The sequence below is a fragment of the Acanthochromis polyacanthus genome, chromosome 12 (genome assembly GCF_021347895.1).
Source record: "Acanthochromis polyacanthus isolate Apoly-LR-REF ecotype Palm Island chromosome 12, KAUST_Apoly_ChrSc, whole genome shotgun sequence".
Classification (NCBI taxonomy): Eukaryota; Metazoa; Chordata; class Actinopteri; family Pomacentridae; genus Acanthochromis; species Acanthochromis polyacanthus.
In genome coordinates this window covers 33,531,489-33,552,522 of record NC_067124.1, presented here as the reverse complement: position 1 = coordinate 33,552,522, position 21,034 = coordinate 33,531,489, and the positions used below count along the sequence as shown (strand labels likewise).

At 39.8% G+C, this 21,034-nt stretch overlaps 2 protein-coding genes across 2 annotated transcripts; both read right to left on the bottom strand.

Moving 5' to 3' along the window:
- Positions 1-5,051: 5,051 nt before the first annotated feature.
- On the bottom strand, positions 5,052-12,187 carry si:ch211-254p10.2 (solute carrier family 40 member 1). The gene is made up of 8 exons (XM_051956927.1): positions 12,085-12,187; positions 11,920-11,987; positions 11,611-11,770; positions 11,182-11,297; positions 10,853-10,979; positions 9,883-10,147; positions 7,925-8,598; positions 5,052-6,565 (listed from the first exon to the last, which is right to left on the bottom strand). The coding sequence occupies exons 1-8, from the start codon at positions 12,185-12,187 to the stop codon at positions 6,306-6,308; spliced, it is 1,773 nt and encodes a 590-aa protein (XP_051812887.1). The 3' UTR covers positions 5,052-6,305.
- A 1,180-nt stretch (positions 12,188-13,367) lies between these two features.
- Positions 13,368-20,829, bottom strand: LOC110971312 (sodium-dependent neutral amino acid transporter B(0)AT1-like). The gene is made up of 12 exons (XM_022221659.2): positions 20,639-20,829; positions 19,552-19,692; positions 19,304-19,441; positions 19,021-19,202; positions 16,279-16,389; positions 16,072-16,184; positions 15,853-15,981; positions 15,367-15,523; positions 15,073-15,277; positions 14,431-14,590; positions 14,186-14,348; positions 13,368-14,094 (listed from the first exon to the last, which is right to left on the bottom strand). Exons 1-12 carry the CDS (start codon positions 20,787-20,789, stop codon positions 13,900-13,902), a joined length of 1,845 nt encoding a protein of 614 aa, XP_022077351.1. The 5' UTR covers positions 20,790-20,829; the 3' UTR covers positions 13,368-13,899.
- Between the last annotated feature and the right edge of the window lie 205 nt (positions 20,830-21,034).

Genomic DNA, 21,034 nt, shown 5'->3' with positions numbered 1-21,034 from the left:
CTGTGGAGTTTGTTAATGCCGCTGCTGTATGGAAACGTGTTAAGCTGTCCTGCAATCACATAGTGTCTGTTTTTATTGAACAACCCAGCTTTGTCCAGCAGCTGCTAATTAAATGAAGCTTGTCAGTCGCTCAGTGAACTTCCACAGCATCACTCGTGTGATCCTTCACGTATCGATCAAGGTAAAGCAAGGACATTAATTCTTCATATGAACACTTTATCTATTATCGTTATATCTTTTCCCCCTCTGTCAGCACTGTGATGCTTGACTGGGTCCTTGCAAAGCCATTCAATTGTGCTGTCGCTCCAAACTGCTGACACAGCAAACTGCAGAATGAGAAAAGGTCCCCCATCTCTAGGTGGTGTTTCTCTTTCATGTGAGGTTGAGTCCCATCATTCCACTGTGCTCTTTTGTTCTTTTGACTTAATTGATTGGGGAGATGGCCCTCACAAAGAGCACATGTCGGACTTAATGAAATAACCCGTTCTCCTAACATCATGTTAAGACTATTAGGTGAACAAAACTGATTTTCGCCAACTGAGAAAGGACCTCATTTGAGCACATGTTCGATTTTATCCTCCTCTGTGCTGCATGTTGCTTCCTTTGCGCAAACTATTTCACTCTGGGAAGAAAGCGTTCCTCAGTGAGACAGAGCCAGGAGGACAAATCGAGCTTTAATGTGGTACCACTGACCCAGTTTCACAAGTAAATGAATTACAAAGTGAGAACGCCTAAAGCCAGACTTGTTAGCGAGCCTGCTCTATTGCCGTCTTTAAACCAGGGACTACCATGACAACCATGGGAGCTCCTCTGTTACTGTAGGCCTGCAGCGCTGCAAAAGAATAAAAAAATGATGAAACCAGAGATGCTGTGAGGGACCTTGATGAAACTCTGTTGAGCTTGTTGCAGAATCCCACTCAAGTACAAAAATTCTACAGCTTCATGGTCTTGGATGTTATTTAACAACAGAAACGATGGCATTGTCACGTGAAAGCTTACTTCTGCGTGACATCAAAAATACACACAAGTGAAATAGGGGACTTAACAGCATCCTCTCAAATATGTGGGCTGGTATAAATAGGGTAAACTGTAGTTTTACTTAAAAAGGGGATGTTGTGCCAAAGCACAGCACAGAAACTGCTGTTTCTAGACTCCCTGGAGACCTTTCTGAGTGTCTGGACTGAAATCCATTCATCTCCTACAAAATTTAAATATGTTTTACCTGTTTTCTACACATGGATGCCTGTTTGAGAAGTGGCATAGCATTGACAGTTTGTAACTAATGCTGTCTGATATAAGACGTCAGGAATAAGTCCTATTTTCTTTTTAGGTTATAATGCTCCGTCTGTGTTGGAAACTAACTTTGTGGTTATGTAGATGCTTTTGTAGTGTTTGTAGCTTTTGAATTGTATTGTATTAGTGCTTCTGTTGGAAATACAATGAGATATATGACAAGACTTGAATAATATATGCATTAAGGTATCTCACATCTAGTAGGCATGGCCGATCTTAGAAAGGTATGTATAGAATCAGCAGTGAAATCTGATTTAAAAAAAAAAAGGTTTAAACAGTTTCTGAAAAACATGGATTTAGAAGCATGCTTCCTTACAGGTTAAACTTCTACTGCAGATTTACATAGTTTCACAACACTGTGCTTTAGTCAGTGCAATGACACACAATTGGCTAGATGATTTCCAGGTTAAGCTGTTTTAAAGTAGATGACTGTTTTTTTTTTAAGTACTAGCGGAACATGTTCCATACATTCATGATCTTTGGTGAATTTCTGTTCAGGATTCTTTAAGTGGCTAATATCCCCATCACAATGATTCTTTGATAATGCACCTAAACTGGTCTGTAGCTGCCAATAAAATCCAAAGAAGATCTCTGATCCAGTTTGATCCATGTGGACTGAAAACAAAGGGCTGCAACCTGGAGAGTAAAGTCATTAAAAATCTAATATACTGTTTAATTAAGTCCCCATGTGAACAGATGAGAACATGTAAGTGTAGTAAAACAATGGCAAGTGTTGCCAAGGTGCCTTCCTGTCGACATTGGCTTGTGAGAAATCATTACCTTTGTGCCCCCAATGCATAGACCACATATAAACGATGCATGCAGCAACTGTGACGTCGCCCACTGGTTTTTGGACTACTGTTTTGAAGCCTTGAGTTTGGCATGTTGCTGTTGTCGTGGAGCCAGATACTACGCACAGTTTTCAATCAAAATGTAGTCTTGCCATAAAGCATACCTTACTTTGTTATCTACTTGACTATTAATAGGCTCATTATTTACAAAATGAACATCGTGTTATATTCAAAGAGCCTTGGATCTAGAAATTGAGGCCATGAATCCCTACGAAAATGTTAACTGCGGTAGCAAATGAAGGGAGAAGTAGGGTTATTTTGTCATTGATTTCTGTACAATCTACTTTTTGCAATCAGAGGAGCCTCTGCTAGCTGTTAGATAGAATGCAGGATTAAAGCACTTTCATGTTGGCTTCATTTTTCAGATCTGGAGTTTACATCCATCTTTTATTTTTGGAGCTAAATTACTTTTTCCTTGCTCTAATTTCTTTCAGTTTCCAGTATGTGTTCCTACTTCTACCCAAAGACAGAGCCATTGATGATGGGTTGAGTTATAGCTGTGAAACCCTAGTATGTTGCCTTTGGTATTTTTTTTTCCAAATATTATTGAGATAGTGAAATAATGAAAGCTTATTGTCTTGACGATTATTTCATAGTGCAGCTACAATAGCCGTAGTTATGCTGTCTCTGACTGTTTTGGTCACTTGAGCTTAGCACAGTTGGCAACTTGTCTCTGTGAATTTAAATGCATTCAACATACAGTTTTTCTGCCAATTTAAGAAACCCACCCCATTGTCAAATTCATTAAAATACTGTTGTAGTAATGTTTGTTTCCTGCAAATACACGGAAAAAAAAAAAGCAGGGTAAGACAATAATGTAGCATGTAGCTTGGTTTGTATTTCCTTTCAGCTTAATGGGCTTCTTACAGGCAGCCCTGCACAGAGCCTGCACAGATGAACAAGACAAGAATGAGCTACTGATTCATTCTCCAGCTGAAAATTTATCACGTCTGCAGTGGTTTGTTCTGCTTCCAGTAAAACAGCCTCCCACTCTGAGTTCAGCAGTAGCTCTTCTTGGCTAGTTGCCTTCACTAACCTGTCCACGGCTTCTGTACATTACCAAAGCAACTACACACTGGCACAGATTGCAATGGAAGCCTTGCAACCTTAATTTAGTGTAACATGATGGGGGTCTGTAATGGGTGCAGAAGCTGGTGCTCATTACCATCATCATGGAATGGAAATGATGTACAAAATAAAGGTTTCCAATAGCCATTTAAACCCAAATGTACTGTTCTGCTGGAACTAATGGTGGTCATACTGAAAACCTGACTGCATGGTGGCAAATTTTGCAGATACCAGTGTTACCTTGCTCTTCTGTTTATATTTCTGCACTGGATTATTATTCACTTGCATCATGGTGATATTGGACTTTGCAGATAATCTTGAGTGCTGACTGGATTTCTATTTCTTTCAATCCTGGATGCTTTTCCCTCTTGAAAACTCTGGACTGTAGATGGTTGCCATGTAACATCACTCTTGTGTGTTTTCATTTCCTCTTTACGCTAATGTCCTTAATTGCCTCCCTCTTAACGATCGTCACATCATCATTGACGACGTTAGGGTTGTGTTGCATGTGTATCGTCTCATTTCTACTGGATGGCAGCTTGGTGATGAGCACTTAATGTGACATTGACCTCTTCTGGCCACCAAATGTCATTGCATTTGCATATAGCTGTTGTATTACCCATGGTCGTGAGATGTTTGTCTTCAACATGGAGCTGCACGATATTGGGCAAAAACTGACATTGCAATGTTTTGTTTTTCTGTAATATGAGAGAATTTGGGGAATTTCAACATAATTATTTGGAAAAGGCTACTAGAATTATTGTGGTGATTTTACTGGGGAAAAGACTCTAACAAAACTGTCTAAAAAGCTGAAAAAAGGCGATTTATAATCTCCCATATGGCATAACACTGGCAAACGCATTCAAAAGAATTTTTTGCTTTGGATGGCATTCAGATCTGGCTTTGCACTCGTTATGCACAGCTCTGTAGTGCTGATTTAGACAATGAAATAAATGACTTCTGTTGTCTTGTGTAGTGGCAGCAGATGCTGCCCTGTTTTTGGTCAACATATTCTCTTATGTTAAATTTCCATATAGTTAGCAGGTTTGATTTTGCAACTAAATTCTTCTTTTTGGTGTTCATATCTTGTTCATTGCTCATTTTGCTGTGGACACGTGGAATTTGCATGTCAGTAAATTCCACATCTTGTAAAGAATTACATTTTTTTAAAGCCACTGTAACTAAGAATCCTTAAATCTGAGGAAATTATAACAGACAGACTTCTCATGGATATGAAAAAACTAGAGTCTGAGTGGATTTGCCTGATGTGAATGCTGAAACAATGCATTGTGTAGCAATACCACAGTATTCATGTGGAAATGTTTAATATCTTTTTTGCAGAGTATTTCTTCTTCTTTCTCTTGTACAATTTAGTTGGTGCTACATCTTGATTCTGACTGATAATGAATTAATTCTGCATATGACAACCTGCTACAGCCCAAGTTATATAAGCTTTTAAGCAGTTGGACTGTCTGCTCAAGGTTTTTTGAAGGAACCTGTTATCAAAATCTGGAGTAACTGCTTGGAAATTACATGGCAGGATTCTATAAATACACACACTGAATATGCAGACTCCATAAGGGACAGATAGCAAACCACATGGCTGTCCATTTAATTGGAAGGATTCCAGTACTGATGTGAACTTGTCAAGGTTGAATTAGTGACCTTATTTAAGTATCTGTCTATGACTGAATGTGGTCAAATGCATTTTTAGTATCACTAATTACATTTTGCACTGTATTTACATGCATTACTTTCAAATGAAACCCATCTTGTGTAAGATGCGAAGCTCTTTATTTTGCATTACACATGTTTATTTGTCTAATACTTGAGGCCAAAGTTCCTCTTCAGTCATCTTTATTATCATAAATATCAGTCTTAAAAATGAGGACAACATACAATATAGAAATTTCACAGGAAAATAATACAAATATATTGAGATGTGATGCTGGTTGTATGACAAAAGGTTCAACTTTGATGTTATTTCTACTGTACATGACTGAGATATGAAAACATACAGTAGTTGAGAGTAATTCCCAGGTTGTATTCAGTGTTTCTGTTCTTTGTTGAGGTAAGGTAATGTTTAGTTCATCAGAACTACAAAAGAATGAAGCAAAGTGTGAAAGAATACTGCCAGTAGCATAGATCAACATGTAGCTATCACTGATTTCAAACATGTCACAAAATGAAGATTGGTTTCCACTTGGATTTCTATAAAACTATTAATATCACTCTTTATATAGGAAAGTATGGAAATTTTTTGTAAGCTAACTACACAAGCAATAAGAATAAAATAGTTTGTATTAAAGTCTGACTAAAATACATGACATGATGTGATGATATTTTCGTTGTTATAACTCATAAGCTATAAGGTTTACATGCATTAAAGAAAGGCAAATGTTTGCTTGATTCATCCACACAGAAACAAACCAGGGGAAGGAAATACTTTCACTTCTGTCCATTAAAAGGGGGGCTGCCTTTCAGATTTTTTTTTAAAAATCAAACAATCTTACATCTAGTTCCCTTTATGTTCCTTTCTGGACATCCTGGAATATTTCCAAGTGGACGGATCAGTAACATCAATGCCACTTGTCAAAGTCTCGTCTGTATGTGCATGTATCATCTGAGTGAAGGTTAGAAAAATCTCTCCATCCATCCACCCTCCCACCTAAAAAGCTGTGTAAGTTGAAAGTTATGCAGTCATTCTGCAGAGCTTGCAAAGGCATGTGCTGGTGCCTTAGCCATTACCTTTGTGTCCCTTTGCATGCTAGATAAGGACATTTCCCCTGGAGGTATCATTGCTGCATTTATTGTAGCCACCTCAACTTATGTACATGAAGGGAGAGCTTGTCTCCCACTCTGCTTCACCTGAGTTCTTGTTTGCTGCTGTAGGCGAGTGGCCCTGCAGGGAGAAAGCAACCGAGGTGGGGCAGGCACTTGCTGTGTTGTGCTGAAATGAATGGCTAAGTCAGGAGCAGAGTGTTGCAATAAGACTGCTGGAGGAACAGGAGGGAGACATTCATTTCAGAGGTGCAGAGTGGATTCAGTGCCGGTGAGCATCTCATGCATGGTTGTGGAAGTTGTATCTGCTCCTTATGTGTCGAGGCGGCGTTTTCTCTTGGCTTTGTGTGCGTACAAAAAGTACATTGTGTGTCCAGTGGTGATGAATAACACAGAGATGATGACTAGGATGCCAAAGTGCTGTGGCTGTGGAGCGGAGATCACCATGATGAAGTGAAGCAGGTCCATCAGGTAATTCATGGAGCTCTGGACTCCGTTAACCACTCCTCTCTCTGACTCACAGATGTTCTCCTGGAGCAGCTGGGTCACGGTCAGGTCGAAGGACCAAAGACCTGAAACACAGATGTCACAGGAGTTAACCTGGCCATTTAATCAACCAGTACTTAAAGCCAATAGTCATTCATTCATCTGGTTAAACTAGAATTGATGGGAACAGTTAACTAGAGCAAAGTGTGACTCCCTGGATGCAGACTGCAGTTATAAGCGTGCCATTTAAGTGACCTTTTCCTGCCCTGCTATCTACGTGTTACTATTTTCAAAATCCCTTTCACTACAGGAAACAACAACCTCTGGGCAGCAACCTGTAGGATGAACACTTCAGGGCAAAGGTACAGAAAAGCAGCCCTGCAAGTTTTCCCTGTAAATGATTGCCTCCCAGCATGCAAGTATTGCACCAAAACAATTCCCCCTTCGAGTCTGAGTGAAAACTGTCGGTGTATGCTCTTCTCAGGTCCACCCTTGTGATTGGTTTAAAGAAATACAAACGTGCCAGAATTTATTTATTTATTTTTAGATCATATGCCACAATGATAAGGAGGTGAAACCAGACCATTCTACACAGCACTGCCTCAGCACTAGAGAATGCTCTGGCTATGCGTAGTATTCTGACTCACCGGATGCAAGTCTTCTACTATCTGCAAGTGACCTTTTGAAAATCCATTTCATTACAGAATACAACAACCTCCAGGTAGCAACCTAGTTGCTTAAAATTTCAAGTTTTGCAGATGACTTGGATGGTGCAGTCCTGGTATGTTGTTATTTCTTGAATGGAACATCCATTTTAATGACAGTGCTCATTGCACTACATGCAAATGCTAAACCAAAACACTTCCTCTAGCATCATTTTGAGTGAACATGGTGAGTGTGTTCCCTTCTTAGCCTCTCCAAGATGATTGTGATTGTTTTAAAGATATATTAACATGAGAGCTTTTATCATAGTAATGAGGTGTAGCCAGACCATTCTACACAGCGCTACGTCAGCACTGGAGAATAGTCTGGTTATGCGAGACTAACTAAAGCCTGGCTTAAATACCAGTACTAGATACTAACATTGGTTACCCTAAAAAAATTAAGAAATAGTGTCATTGTAAGGCCCTCTGGTAGTCAAATGGTCATGATGCATACTATAATGGATACTGAAGATTGAACTCTACTGTGGCCAGTTATTGAGAGGATAAAATGCCAAAATTACTGTATTGAGCAGTGCTGTGGTTGATATATAACAGCTACATTTTTAAAATGGTCTGAAAAAGTGTTAATATCTCTTTGAATAACATAGTTAGAACTATATTCTTAACACACTGTGCCATCCTAATGCAATGGTCAGTCTCTACAGCTGACAGTACCCCATAGTTTGTATATCAACACGTGTATGATTTAGGTTTTAGTGTCCATTGAGTTTGTCTACTCACCAATGCGTGCTGTGATGACACCCAAGAACAGCAGGATAATGGAGATGTAGGACTCTGGTGCTGTGCCAGACGGCACATTGTCAAACAGCACAGTGTTGTTGGTCCAGTGGATGGAGGAGCGGTCGGGCAGCAGTGGCTGATTGCTGCCTCCCGTCAGAGGATAAGTGTGTTTTTGCCTTTGGCCTGCCATCCCGTCGAGCTCAGCGGAGGAGTTGGAGGTAATGTAGGGCATCAGCAAGCTAAGATCCATAGGGCTGCCGGGGGCAAACACCGAGCACACACACAGCAGCAAGCAGCCCAGGTGGAGGCAGCTGGAGATGATGCCTGTGTTAACCAGGCCATAGGTCTTCCTGAGTCTGGTGAACATCACGGTGCCCATCAACCCTGTGATAGCTGATACGCCCATCAGCAGACTGAGGAGGGATCCGCTTATGCCCTGAGTGTAGGCATAGCCGGTGGTGATGCAGTCGAACCCCAGGACTGTGGTGTAAAGGAAAGCCAGGCCCATTCCTGCCAGGAAGACAGGCTGGCGATAGTAGGCCCTCCAGCCGTCTTTACAGGTGCTCACCAGCCAGCGAAACCTCCGGAAACACAGTGGCAGGTTGGTGATTTCTTTCAGGTGCACTCTGGAGTTGCAGTTGCCCTCCGTCAGAGGCTGAGGTGGTGCAACACTGCTTTCCCCTAATGAGACAGAGGAATGGCATCCATCACTTCTGTTCATTAATTCCACAGGCCTAATCCTCAGCTGGTTTTCTGCAGCCTTCCTGTTCCAAGTCATATCAGACTGCACATCATCGGTCAGATACAGTCCTTCTACACTGACCTACACAAGCTGTAAATGGATGCTGACCATGTGGACTTTAAAATAATGTATGCTATAGGGAAGCTTTAGGGGTTGATGTTTTTCTATTTTGCTGGTAGTGCTTTTAATTTGATTGTCCAGCATTTTATATTGTAGTATTACGACTTACAGGATTTATTAGGCCTAGTGTGCTGCTAATTGCAGGATTTTAAAACTCAAGAAATGCTTCTTAAGTTGTCATATTATTTTGTGCAAATTCTCCACGATAACCTTTAATCTACATGAAAATCTTTTGGTTCAAATCTCACCCTATGATTATTCATAACCCACTGAAGCCCAAAACTCTCTGACAGGTTTGAAAGGCATGTTATCTTTTTTTTTTAAAAAAGACAAAATTACAGCATTTATTTGAACCAACTAGATTTTCAACTTTCAGACAGTCAGACAGTTCTAATAGAAATGGATTAATTATTCATTTGAGATCAGCCGATCCATTGGGAAAATTATATTTATTAAAAAATCCTCAATGTATACAAAAATAAACCATTTGCACTAAAAATCTTCAACCTAGTTTGAAAATTAAATATTATCATATACTATATATATAGGTAACACCTGCGATCACTTAAAAAAATGCAATTTACAAAAAATAAATTACAAAACAATTAAAACAATTCAACTTTACTTTTTTATGATTTATGGCATTATAACTGTGCCATACTACTTAAAAGACATTTCCGACTCTCTCTATTTCTAGCAATGGTTTTGCTGTTTTCATAAAGGTGCAGGACTTTATATTGCAGTGGGAAATGAAATGAACCCACAGTGAGTACAACGATGACAACAGCAGCAAAAGCTCAAAAACTGCTGGAGGTTCATAAGGTTAATAATGCTTTCTGCTCAAACCTACCAGTAACACTGAGCATCTCCTAGTGCACTGTATACAGGTTCTGGCCATTATTGCATAATCACCAGCTGTTAAATGTAGCAGCTGCTGTATATCTTCTCTGCCAACTATATGCAAGGGTTGTTAGCATTTGATCTCACTGTTAAAAGAATGGATTAAACACATTTTCTGTAAATGCTGTAGCTTTCTATTGTAAAAATCTAGCTTTACACAGGAAAGTGAGAAACTGTAAACAACAAACCTAGTGACCGGCCCATACCTTGTGACCTTCTCCTCTCGATCTTCTGCAGGTACGTCTGATCCACGTCCACCACCGGGGGTTTGACTGACAGAGCAGGGACGATGCGATAAACCCGGGACAAGAAGAAGAACTCCACAATGAGGGACACCAGGTTCCAGCCCAGGATGAAGCCACAGCCAACTACATTGGAGGCCAGGGTCATGACCTGTCCCACTGCTAGTGGGGCCAGGATGTTAGTCACCTGATCTATCCGCCTCATGGTTGCATTCATTCCTTTTGTTTGGATCAAACACACAAAGGTTAGTGTGTGTCCACTGGGGGACTTTAAGCAAAAGCACAGACGAATATAAATGTCTTGTATTTTCTGTAATTCAAGTTTTTTTTTTCTTGCAAAACAGTAATGCAACCCTATGATACACATCCTACCACCATGTCGGCTAACAAAAACATGTTATTATTCTAATGTTTAAAGAGCCCTTTAAGTATATTTCTCATTTCACATTATGTTCCCATGAGGTTAAATGTTTCACTGGGACATTCAGAGGATATTTGGAAGATGTTGTCCGGTTGTATGATAAAAAAATACAAAATGTAAAAAATACAAAATACGGAATGTTGTTGTTTTTTGATTTTAAAAAAAAAAAGGTTCCTGTAATGTGACAGATTAAGTAAAGTTTAACAGTTTGATTGCAATGCTCTGAAAATGTTTTTGGGATGGAACGTTCTTCCATAAAACATTCCCATAATGTAACATCATGGCACAGAGAGAGTGCAACATTCTTCAAATGTTTTAAAACCTTTTTAGAATGTGAATTTTATCCTGAATGTGAATTTTATCCTGTCTTTCAGAACAGCATTAGGCAACTAAAGAAAAACCTTGAGATGAAATCATTACTAGAGATTTGGAAAATTTTCTCAGAACATTTTTAGACCTAAAGAATTCCTCTATGTTCATTTACAGAGAGTGAATGTCCTCACCAGCCAGGTGACCTCTGTTGTAGCCTGTGATAACCACAATCCAGTCCCTCTGAATGGCGATGGTCAGTGCTGTGCTTGCAAGGTTTGCCACATCTGCCAGGACGATCACCACCGTATAACAAACCACCTTGTGTGAGTTTTGCGATGCAACATGTTACTATGACAGCACAGAGTAAGCCACAAACTCAGAAGCAGAGACAAGCAGGGACACGTGACAGTAGGGAACCACAACAGCAATAACTCCTCTGTGGGTTAATGGTGATAAACATCGTAACCAAGTCATGAAATGTGATCAGCATGTTTGTAGCAAACATGTAGTGTCTACTCACAGTAAGCCATCCATCCCAGATCTGTTCAATCCTTTGTTTGTATGAGAACACCAACATGAGCACAATGCTACACACTGTCACTGAGATGTTCTGAATGAAAAGAGACGCATGTGCAACTAAAACAGAAGATGGAGAAAACAGTGTCAGACTTTAAGAAACACTCCATTTTCTGTAAAAATGACTGCTAGCTGTGACATATATGAGTCAGTGGCTGTGAACCTTGTGCCTCGAGTTCTGCTGGTTGATTCTAACTATGAAATCAGGGACTGATTTACACTTGAGACATCGAGTGAATGCAATTCACCACCTAACGGGAAAGGAAACCAGCAAATTTCTTGGTGCAAGATTGAAATCCACTGATCTGTATCGCTGCTCTGTGATGCCCTGCATGCTGAAATTTCCAAATGGGTGTGAAATTGTTGTGCATACCTTTATTCCTGGGATTGCGATCAACCCAGTCTCCAATCAAAGCTCCAAGCAGGAGCACTGACCCAGCCACTACCAGTCCAAACACCGCAGTCAGCAGCAGGTTGTGACCGTACAGCTCAATCAGGAACACAGAGATTGCAAAGTGCCACATGCGGTCGCCCTGATTAACACAAGACAGAAAGCCGTCATTACGTGCTGCTTTGCAATGTGCTGCCGGTATGCTGTTACACAGTTTGCACCAAGCAGACTACCTTGCTGTTTTTTTAAAGTGTCGATGTCTTATCTGTTTCTTCAGGAAAAGATTCTTACCCACATTGACAACGCTCCACTGACATAGATGAGAAACTTGGGACCCTTGAGGTAGATAAGAGCTGAACCTTACAAGGAAACGCATGAGAATCAAATAATGAGCACAAGTAGCACATGCTGCTAACACATTTCAAAGCTTCCAGTTGGATTGAAAGTCGACTTCACCTGGTATACTCCTATCTTTATCAGCTCTTGCATCCCTGATGTCGTCAGACTCAAACTCGACCACGACCCCGCCACACTGGGAGGCATCTGCTCGCTGGGACATTGCCTGGAGAAGGGTTGAAGGTGAAAAAAGCGTTGAACTTTGCTCACATATTCTGTTCTTATTCAAATGCTGTAGGTAACGGCATCATTTAGAGGCTTTGGAAGACAGCTTAAGTTGTTTTCCTACTTTCTTCTGAATGACCACAAGAATGTGAGGACCACTTTAGAGATTACAAGTTATTAAAGCATTGACACACCAAAACCAAAAATGAATGCAGCAATATTGATACAAGTTGTTAAATAACTTGTTTTTCTGGCCTACAGATTAATTCAACAACAAGTTGCCCCCAACTTGAACTTGACCTTGACCTCAATAAACTATTGGTGCCTCTCCGGCATATTTGCAACACTGTATTAGTAAGTGTGCCACATCTAATTTCCTGCACATCACTCACATCGGATTTTTTTCTTGAATTTAGAAGAACCATAAAAAAATCAAGAGAGATTTTCAAGCTGAGAGTTACAGGAAAACATATGCAGCTGTAGATATACTAAAACTGAAGCTAGCATGTGGTAGTTGCCTTGCAAAGCTCTACAAATGCAGTCTCTCACTAATTAAAGTGCTCATAGGTCAGTGCAGGGTCAGTAGTCACCTTGGTTCGGATGTTGCACTCAGTCCTCGCTGTTGTTCCTCGACGGTGTATCTTGTGCCATGTATCCTACATTAGGATGCTAGTCTTTCCTGAGAGCTGGAATTCAAGCTGTAGTAGTTTGAAAGGCTTAATAACATCACAGTGTTCAAGTGCACCATTGTATGAAAGTGCCAGAAAAGCAGAACAGGCAGAGAGGCAACAAAGGCAGCCAGCATATTCCAAAGCACGTGACCCTCTGGGGGACAATATCAGCGTCCACCCACACCACAAAAAGGACAACTGCGTAACGGACTCAAATGACTCAAAAATACACACATGCACACTTGGTCAGTGAGCGCGCACACACTCGCACACGCACACACAAGCACAGTCCGACTACTCTCACACACCCACATGCACTGTTGATGTGCAAAAAAAAAAAGTGACATAAAGGACACCTCATGCATCCAGTCTTTACATTTACATTTGCAGGTAAGAGAAAGCACATGAATATCAGAGAGCGAAAGCTGTCCTCAGGCAGGTGTGAGCGTGATTTACAGGATAGTATTGATAAATTACTGGAATGAATACAGCTTTCCTCGCATGGTGTTGCTTGTACAGATATTTTTATTAATGTTCTTAACTGAAAAATCAAAATGAATAATTTGCTTATCACAAACCATTCGGACAGCTTATCCATCACGCTCCACTTGTTCCCATTCAAAACATCAACACCGGAAATTAACTGTTGTCTTCTTTTAATCAAATAACAGCACAACTGTGACATTCAGTTCCAGCCGGTGGTGATTCGTATTCTTCTCAGGGATATTGTCCTGCATTGATTTGATCCGGCTGACGCTGTCTGCGTTTTTCATACCTGTATGAACACACTAAATTAAGACCAAATTAATGATTTCATTTGGGAAGTAACTGAAATTATAGCTGCAACTTCCAGAATGCTGTACTAGTGATCATATTGTAGTTTATACTAAATGTCAGTTTAATATAAAAGATGGGGGGAAAAAACATCAAACTACTCAGTAAAATCTTTCTGTTTCCCCATGAATATACACAATAAGAAGTTATTAAATGACAGCACCACTGGTGATCATGATCAGATAAAGCAGCTTAACATTTCCATTTACAAGTCCCCATTGGAAACTTCATTTGCATACGGATTTTGATTATGCCTCGTCTTGATGTAATTCTTCAAGAAGCCTACGAATCTGTAGAGAGCCACGAGAGGGATGGAGATGACAGGAATGGCAGATAGGAGCCCACAGATAGCAACAACCCATCCAGGATAGGGCAAAACTTCAGCAAGGGGGAAGTACATCTGTAGAGGGTAATAGAATGGAAAGTCAATGTTTTGACTATGTGGCAGATTTAATAGACTCTAGAGAGGGATGTGAAGATATGGCTCTTACGTAATCTGGGTTCCAGGTGCTGTACGTTGGCGATTTCTCAGCCTGCATCACAACGTAAGCCACAGAAACGACCAAAAGCAAGAGGGGGCTGATAAAACGCCACGTCGCCTGCCAGTAGATGTTCGGTCTCCGTCCTGACATCCACTCAATGTCATCGTTAAACCTGCGGGCCAATGGAAACACTTAGTGACATCACACACATGTGCTGTGTATTAGTGTAATGATGCCATGAATGACAATATCACCTGTTTATTCCATAGATGTACACCACTGTGATGATCTCAAAGAAGGCTATGATGAGCAGAGGCATGGAGCCCACATAGTTGTTGAAAATCTCCAGCCAGTAGTTTCCGGAGCCCAATGTGAAGATGAGGGAGATGGTGAAGGCGACGAGGCAGATTAACCCTGTAAACAAAATACGGAAAATATCGGCAATGCTGATTGAAGGGTTCAAATCACTGTAATGAAACAAAAAGTAATTCATAAGCCCATGTGAAAGTAAAGTGTGCTATCAGCATGGATTCTATGGCAAGACTGCAGTCTTACTTTATTTTTTTGCTAGATATTGTTAGGAATTCCAAAGAGATCTCACTGTTTAATAGGCCTGTGTATGGTGATGTAATCCTAAAACAAAGATCAATAAAGCACTAAAGTCTGTACTTGTTGAATTTATAGCATTTGCAGTAAATACTGGTTTGAAATTTGTTTTTGTGTTTGCTCTTTACTTGCTCTAAAGACAATTTAACACAATGCCCTTTCTAAAATAAGGCTGGTTTTAAAAAGCAGTAGAAAAGATAACTAATTTTGAATTTTTTTGTAACAAAAAATTACAAACTAGTCTTGTCGATGTTATGATTGCACATACCAAATGAAGTCATTGAATTTACCTGTGAAAATTTCCTTCGGCATCCAGGTTGGAATCAGGTGCAGATCCATCAGAGGAGTCAGAACTCCCTGAAGATTCCCAAACATGGAGGACAGACCCAGGCAGAAGAGCATGATGAAGAAGAGCACCGCCCAGACCTGCGATCCCGGCATGTTTATCACAGCTTCAGTGAACACGATAAAGGCCAGTCCGGTTCCTGAGGCGCTCTGAAGGTAGGATTCATCATTATAAACACAATATCAAAGAAGTTACTTAGAAAACTGTCAAAGGTTGAAGTCATTTTAATGGACTGCACCTGTTCCAGGAAAGTATGTAGATCGCAGGTCTTCAAATCGAGGCTTTCGACCTCTGATGGATCAGTTGCATTCAGATGGTTAAACCAATCTTGATAGTTTTCAACAGTTATGTTTTCATCTCCAATGTTGAATGCATTTGTCAATTGTAATATGTTCCTAAAACCAGCAGGAAAGTAATCAGTTAAAAATTAATATGAAACACAATACTTATTAATAATATTAACAATTAACTAATGAAGTTCCACAAATAACAATGTAAAATGTTTGTTTTAATAATATTAAAGGCAAAGTTTCTTGATAGCTTAAAACATTTTTGTCTCATATTATGAATCGTTATTTGTTTTTTTAACAGATACTGAAATTGCACAGTCACAGCAGTCACATTGCTTTTGTATCTGGAAACTTTGAGCTAAATATTCTCAATTTGCATCTGTAAGTAATAAAAATGTACTGTGGGACACCAAAATCTCCTCAGTTCTACATACCAGTTTTGGCAGGTGTTGTAGTTTTCATTAGCTTTAAATCCAAGAATGGCAAAAATAGGAATTGATGCATATATTGACGTAAAACTGTTCACACAGCCAACGATCAGGGCATCACTCTCGCAATTATTCCTGCAAGGATAAAGTAATTTGTTAGCTTTTGTACATTATACTGTCTTCACTTCTTCATTATTGAAAAAAAAAAAATCTAACTTTTCTCACTTCTGAGGATTATAGCTAGAAAAAGCAATAAGTCCCCCAAAGGCTAACGACAAGGAGAAGAAGATCTGAGTAGCAGCATCCAACCAGACCTCAGGATTTTTCAAGGTGTTCCACTGTGATGAACATTATAGTTAGATGTTAGATTTTACTCAATGGGTCTGGTCATTAACTTATTTTAATTTTAAAAAAAGCTACAAACAGACTTACATTTGGAGTGAAGAGATAAACTAAGCCGTCAGTTGCTCCAGGCAGAGTCAAGGCTCTGATCAGGAAGATGGTCAAAACAAGATATGGGAAGGTGACAGTGGCGTAAATAGCCTGTTGAAAAAGTTTTGATGACGATAAAATGTTTCATGTTGACAGAAAATGCAAATAGATAAGTAACTAGTTACACATTGTCTTCAAAGAGGCCATGTGATGCACATCTACAGGTTTAGTATTTTGTTTTAGCGGTACACAGGAAAATGTTTGCATGCTTTTATATAAAAAAACCACATTATGATTCTGTACATTTCTAGCCTAGCCACGCTAGACAACCCACGGCAACGAATTTAATTCTCTGCCAGGGTGGGTCTAGTTACCCTCCATAAGGCTCAAGGCTGGATTCTCCTAAAACTGGCCGGACCAATCACCATGAAGTGTAGAGTCAGAAGGCGGGCGTAACGAAGTGACGACAGAGGCGTGACGATTCTGACAGAAACAACCAGCGCACAATAAACAGTTATCTTTCAACTGGGCTTTGGCCACAGCCCTTAAAGATTTGAAGCTAAAATTCAACTTGAAAGATAAACAAAGGACGGCACTTAAGTGTTTCATTGAGAAGAAAGACGTATTTGGACTTATGCCGACGGGATATGGCAAATCCTTAATATACCAGTTGGCTCCGCGGCTCCGCTGGTTGGGAAGCTAATGGGACTTAGCCACAATCCGCCGGTGCTCTCGGAACCGTCAGCGTATACGTTGCGTTGATTGGCTGTATACCTACCCAATTGCTGCAGAGGGATTTGATAGACAACCTTTTAGCCCGCCTCCCTCCCTGTCGAGCGGTCCAAGACCCTTGTGCCGTCAGAAACATGGGTGTAGCATGGCTAGGCTAGTACATTTCTACAATTCTAACTGAAACTCTCTCTGTTTTAGCTATTATGTCTAGAAGACCCACCACCTGAAAAGCCCCCGCTCTGATAGCTCAGCTGGCCCGACAAAAGCAAAGAAAGGTTGGTTTTATATCATAACCTCAGATCTATCAATACAAACAGATGTAGCTCTTGCAGTAGCAGCTCCTGTGAGGAAATAATGGTGGACTGTGAGCAAGTAGCTTTTCAGGTGATATCATTGGTGTAGTATCATTTTGGACCAATGCTTTTCCATTTTTTTCATCAATTGAGGAAAGAGAGTATTTTCATTTTCCACTGTCTGGTTGAAATTCACTTTTTTTTTCAGCAGTAAACGATACAATCATCACGAGTGCAAGATTTAAGGTGTGTTGACTGATTCTCAATGTCAGCTTATGCGATGAATAACATGCAAGGAAACATTCCACCTTAAAAGTTGCTTGTAGATGCTGCTTGCATTGTGAATTCAGTTTTATTCATATATTGTTTTGTTCTTTTCTATAGTCTAGTCTGGTAAAGACAAAAAAGCAGAAAAATATTTTTAGCTTTTGGAACAACTACTAAAGGTAACAATGATATAACAAGACAACTTAGTAAGAGTAAATCCATGTTGTGATCCAAAGTCTGGTATTTGGATAAATACCCCTGTGCATTATGTAAATGTGTTACATGATGATGCAAATAAGTAACAGAAGAAAGCCTGGAATTTAATGAGGCGTTTCAAGCGGTAGGCAACAGAAGAGGAACAAGGACTTCAAAGGCGGCCTTATAAGCAGATCAAGAGAAGTGTTTTCTGTTGAATAGAATAAGTTATTTTGGCTGGACTTTGAGCTTGAGAAGTCTGCAGACCTTTAGCATGCACAAAAAGCTGTACCACACTTAAGGAAAGGGAAAATACCCGAAAAACATAACATGGGCTCTTTAATTTAAGCTTTGTCAATGTGGAGATTGATTCATCAGGGTGTTGTTAAGAGTACAAGGTCAAACAGGCTTTTGACAGCTTTAAGCACTCTTGAGTTACTGCTATTTGATTAAGCAGTAAAAGCAAGCAAAGTGAATGTTCCATGCTTTTTCACCCTTCTCCATTATTGCCTTTCATGCAAATTTAACCAGAGTGCATGGGGAGAAAACATGTATCGCATTATTGGCGTGCCCTACTTTTGCAGAACTTCCTGTCTCTCTTCAGTTTTAGAGACAGCAGATTTTTCTAGCTATTAAATTAATTTTTGTAACTTGCCGATGCTGAAAAGTCTACAGTGGGGGATGCACTTCTTACTTTCTACCTGTAATATCTCAGGCTGATAAGGTAGCCATACTTCTACTTTGACTTTTAGATTTCATATCTGTATGTTTTTTTAGCCCATGTGAACCCATATGAGGAAAATCAGTGTTGATGGTATCAACAATTTGCAGTTCATTGCCAGCGTCTGGGCCAAAGACTGTATATATAATATGCACGTATCCACCATGACATAGGCAGCTGTGCACAAAAGCACAACTTTTTTTGTCATCTATTTTCCAGTAAATCAAACCATAATTTACTAAATTTACATCAATACTGTATTCAAAAGTCTTGAATCTAGCAAATGAGGCCATAAACTTATTTGGAACATGTTACATGAGGTAGCAAATGGAACTAGAAGTAGGGCCATTTCTAATAAACTTGTCGTCTTTTTGCAACTGCAGGAGTTGCCACTGCTGTTCATTAAAAGAAATGCAGGTTTAAGTCATTTCTCTGACCCAGATGCTACCTTCATCTTTTACATATAGTGGATAATCTGGACTAAATGATAACAGACCAAAAAAAAAAACCAAAACACTTGCACAAATGAATTACCTTTCCAATAGACTCAATTCCACGAACAAAGCCGATGTACACGAAGCACCAAGCAGATGCAAGACATAACACCAGCCACCACTCCAAGGATCCGCTGGTCTGGATGTTGGGCGTTATGTTCAGCGTCTCGCGATACCAGAAGTAATTCACAGATGAGCTCTTCTCACATTCACTTATATAAGCTGCAGCAAAGACATTATGAATATCATGATTCACTGATGGGACATTCTGTCTTTCTATTTTGGTTGTTATTCATAAATTATGTGACTGATGAAAAAATTACCAGTATGATTCAGGTTTACTGGGCAGTCCCTCCAGGGCAGTGGATTCTGAAAGGAGTGGAAGAAGTACCAGAGGATCCAGGCCAAGATCATGTTGTAGAACATACCAACCAGGAAGGACACCATCATGGAAGCCACACCTGTGTATACAAAGATTATAAAGCGCATTGACGTCCAGATGTAGATGTTTACACGGCATTACCCTTTCTGGCTTTCTTGAATGAAGTTCCTTGTTACCGAACTTTCTTACCTAGACCTCCCATGTATGGTGAGATTGAATTCCACACTCCAACACTTCCCAGACGGAGTCGCTGTCCGATGGCCAGTTCCATGTGGAGCAGAGGAAGTCCCTCCAGCACCAAGGCAATGAGGTAAGGAATCAGAAATGCACCTAGAATTGATCATAAATACCAAAATAACTGACAAATAAACAAACACAGCTGGCGTCACCTTTAAAATAAACACTTTCATTGCCTTTACGTTTGAAGGTCATTAACTTACTGTGCATTTTATTATCGCCTGGCAAGGTTTTATCAACACTCACTCTGACCAAACACTAGACATAGTGGAACTGTTTTCCCTTGATATTTGACTAACACACTCTATACTGTGCATGCCACTATATCGAGGAGTGAAAACTTGTCTCAGCTTTTAAACGGAGTGCAGCAAACTAAAAACTAAATCTGATACGGGCCATTTTTGTCTGCATCTTGATTGTAGCCTTAGATAAAGAAACAAAGGAAAGAAAGTTAAGAAAAAAAAGAGATTCACTCAGACATGTTGACATATAAAGTTTTTAAAATGTATGTGGAAGTGATATTTAATACGTAATTGCCCAAGAGCCTTAGCTGTAAGCACTGAGATGTATTTGGCAGTAGGTTTTAAGTATTAATGAAGACTCTTTGCAAAGCTGATTTTGACAAGATGCGTTATCAAAAAATCATATTTTCTCATTTTCCGAAACATTAATGATTCTACCCTGGAAAAACTGAGATGGTTGCATCACGAAAATCTAAGTAAAGTCATATTTGCATCATATCTGCAACCTTGTTTCACTCACTCAGTCGGGAAATGGGATATATTAATAATATAGTTACCCTGGATAACAAAGTTGCAGTTTAGATAAATCATTTCAAAGGATTGATTAGTGGGATTCTCTAAATTGAAGAAGTTAAAAAGGGTTTTAAAAAGAAAGAATTGTTGCTATAACAGGATTTAAGATCAGTTTTACACTTTTTTTTTTAAAGGAAATGTTGAAACCGTTGGACATCCCAAAATGAAAAGCCAACTTTACCTTTTGTGTTTTACAAATGGCACTGTAAATGAAATCCTCTTACCTCCACCATAGGTTTGACACAAATATGGAAATCTCCACACATTTCCCAGTCCCACTGCAAAACCTATGCAGGTGAGCAGATATTGGACTTTATTGTCCCATTTTGGCCTTTCGCTGATCTCTTTCTCCTCACTATCCTCTTTCTCCATCATTTCTTTATCTCCTGTCAGCTCGTTGTAATTTCTCTGGCAAGCAGAAATCTTTTGGTCTGACTTGCATTCAGCATGAAGAGAAAAGGGAGGACCTGGCGCCTTGTTTGTATCAGGAGACGAAGGGGCGACGTTTGCTTTATCAGCCTCTTATTTCTTGTTGGCTCTTGAAGCTGTGGGAACGGCGTTTAATATAAAGCCTTTGTCTAAAGCAGCGAGATATGATGTTGATAACAGAGGCAATAACA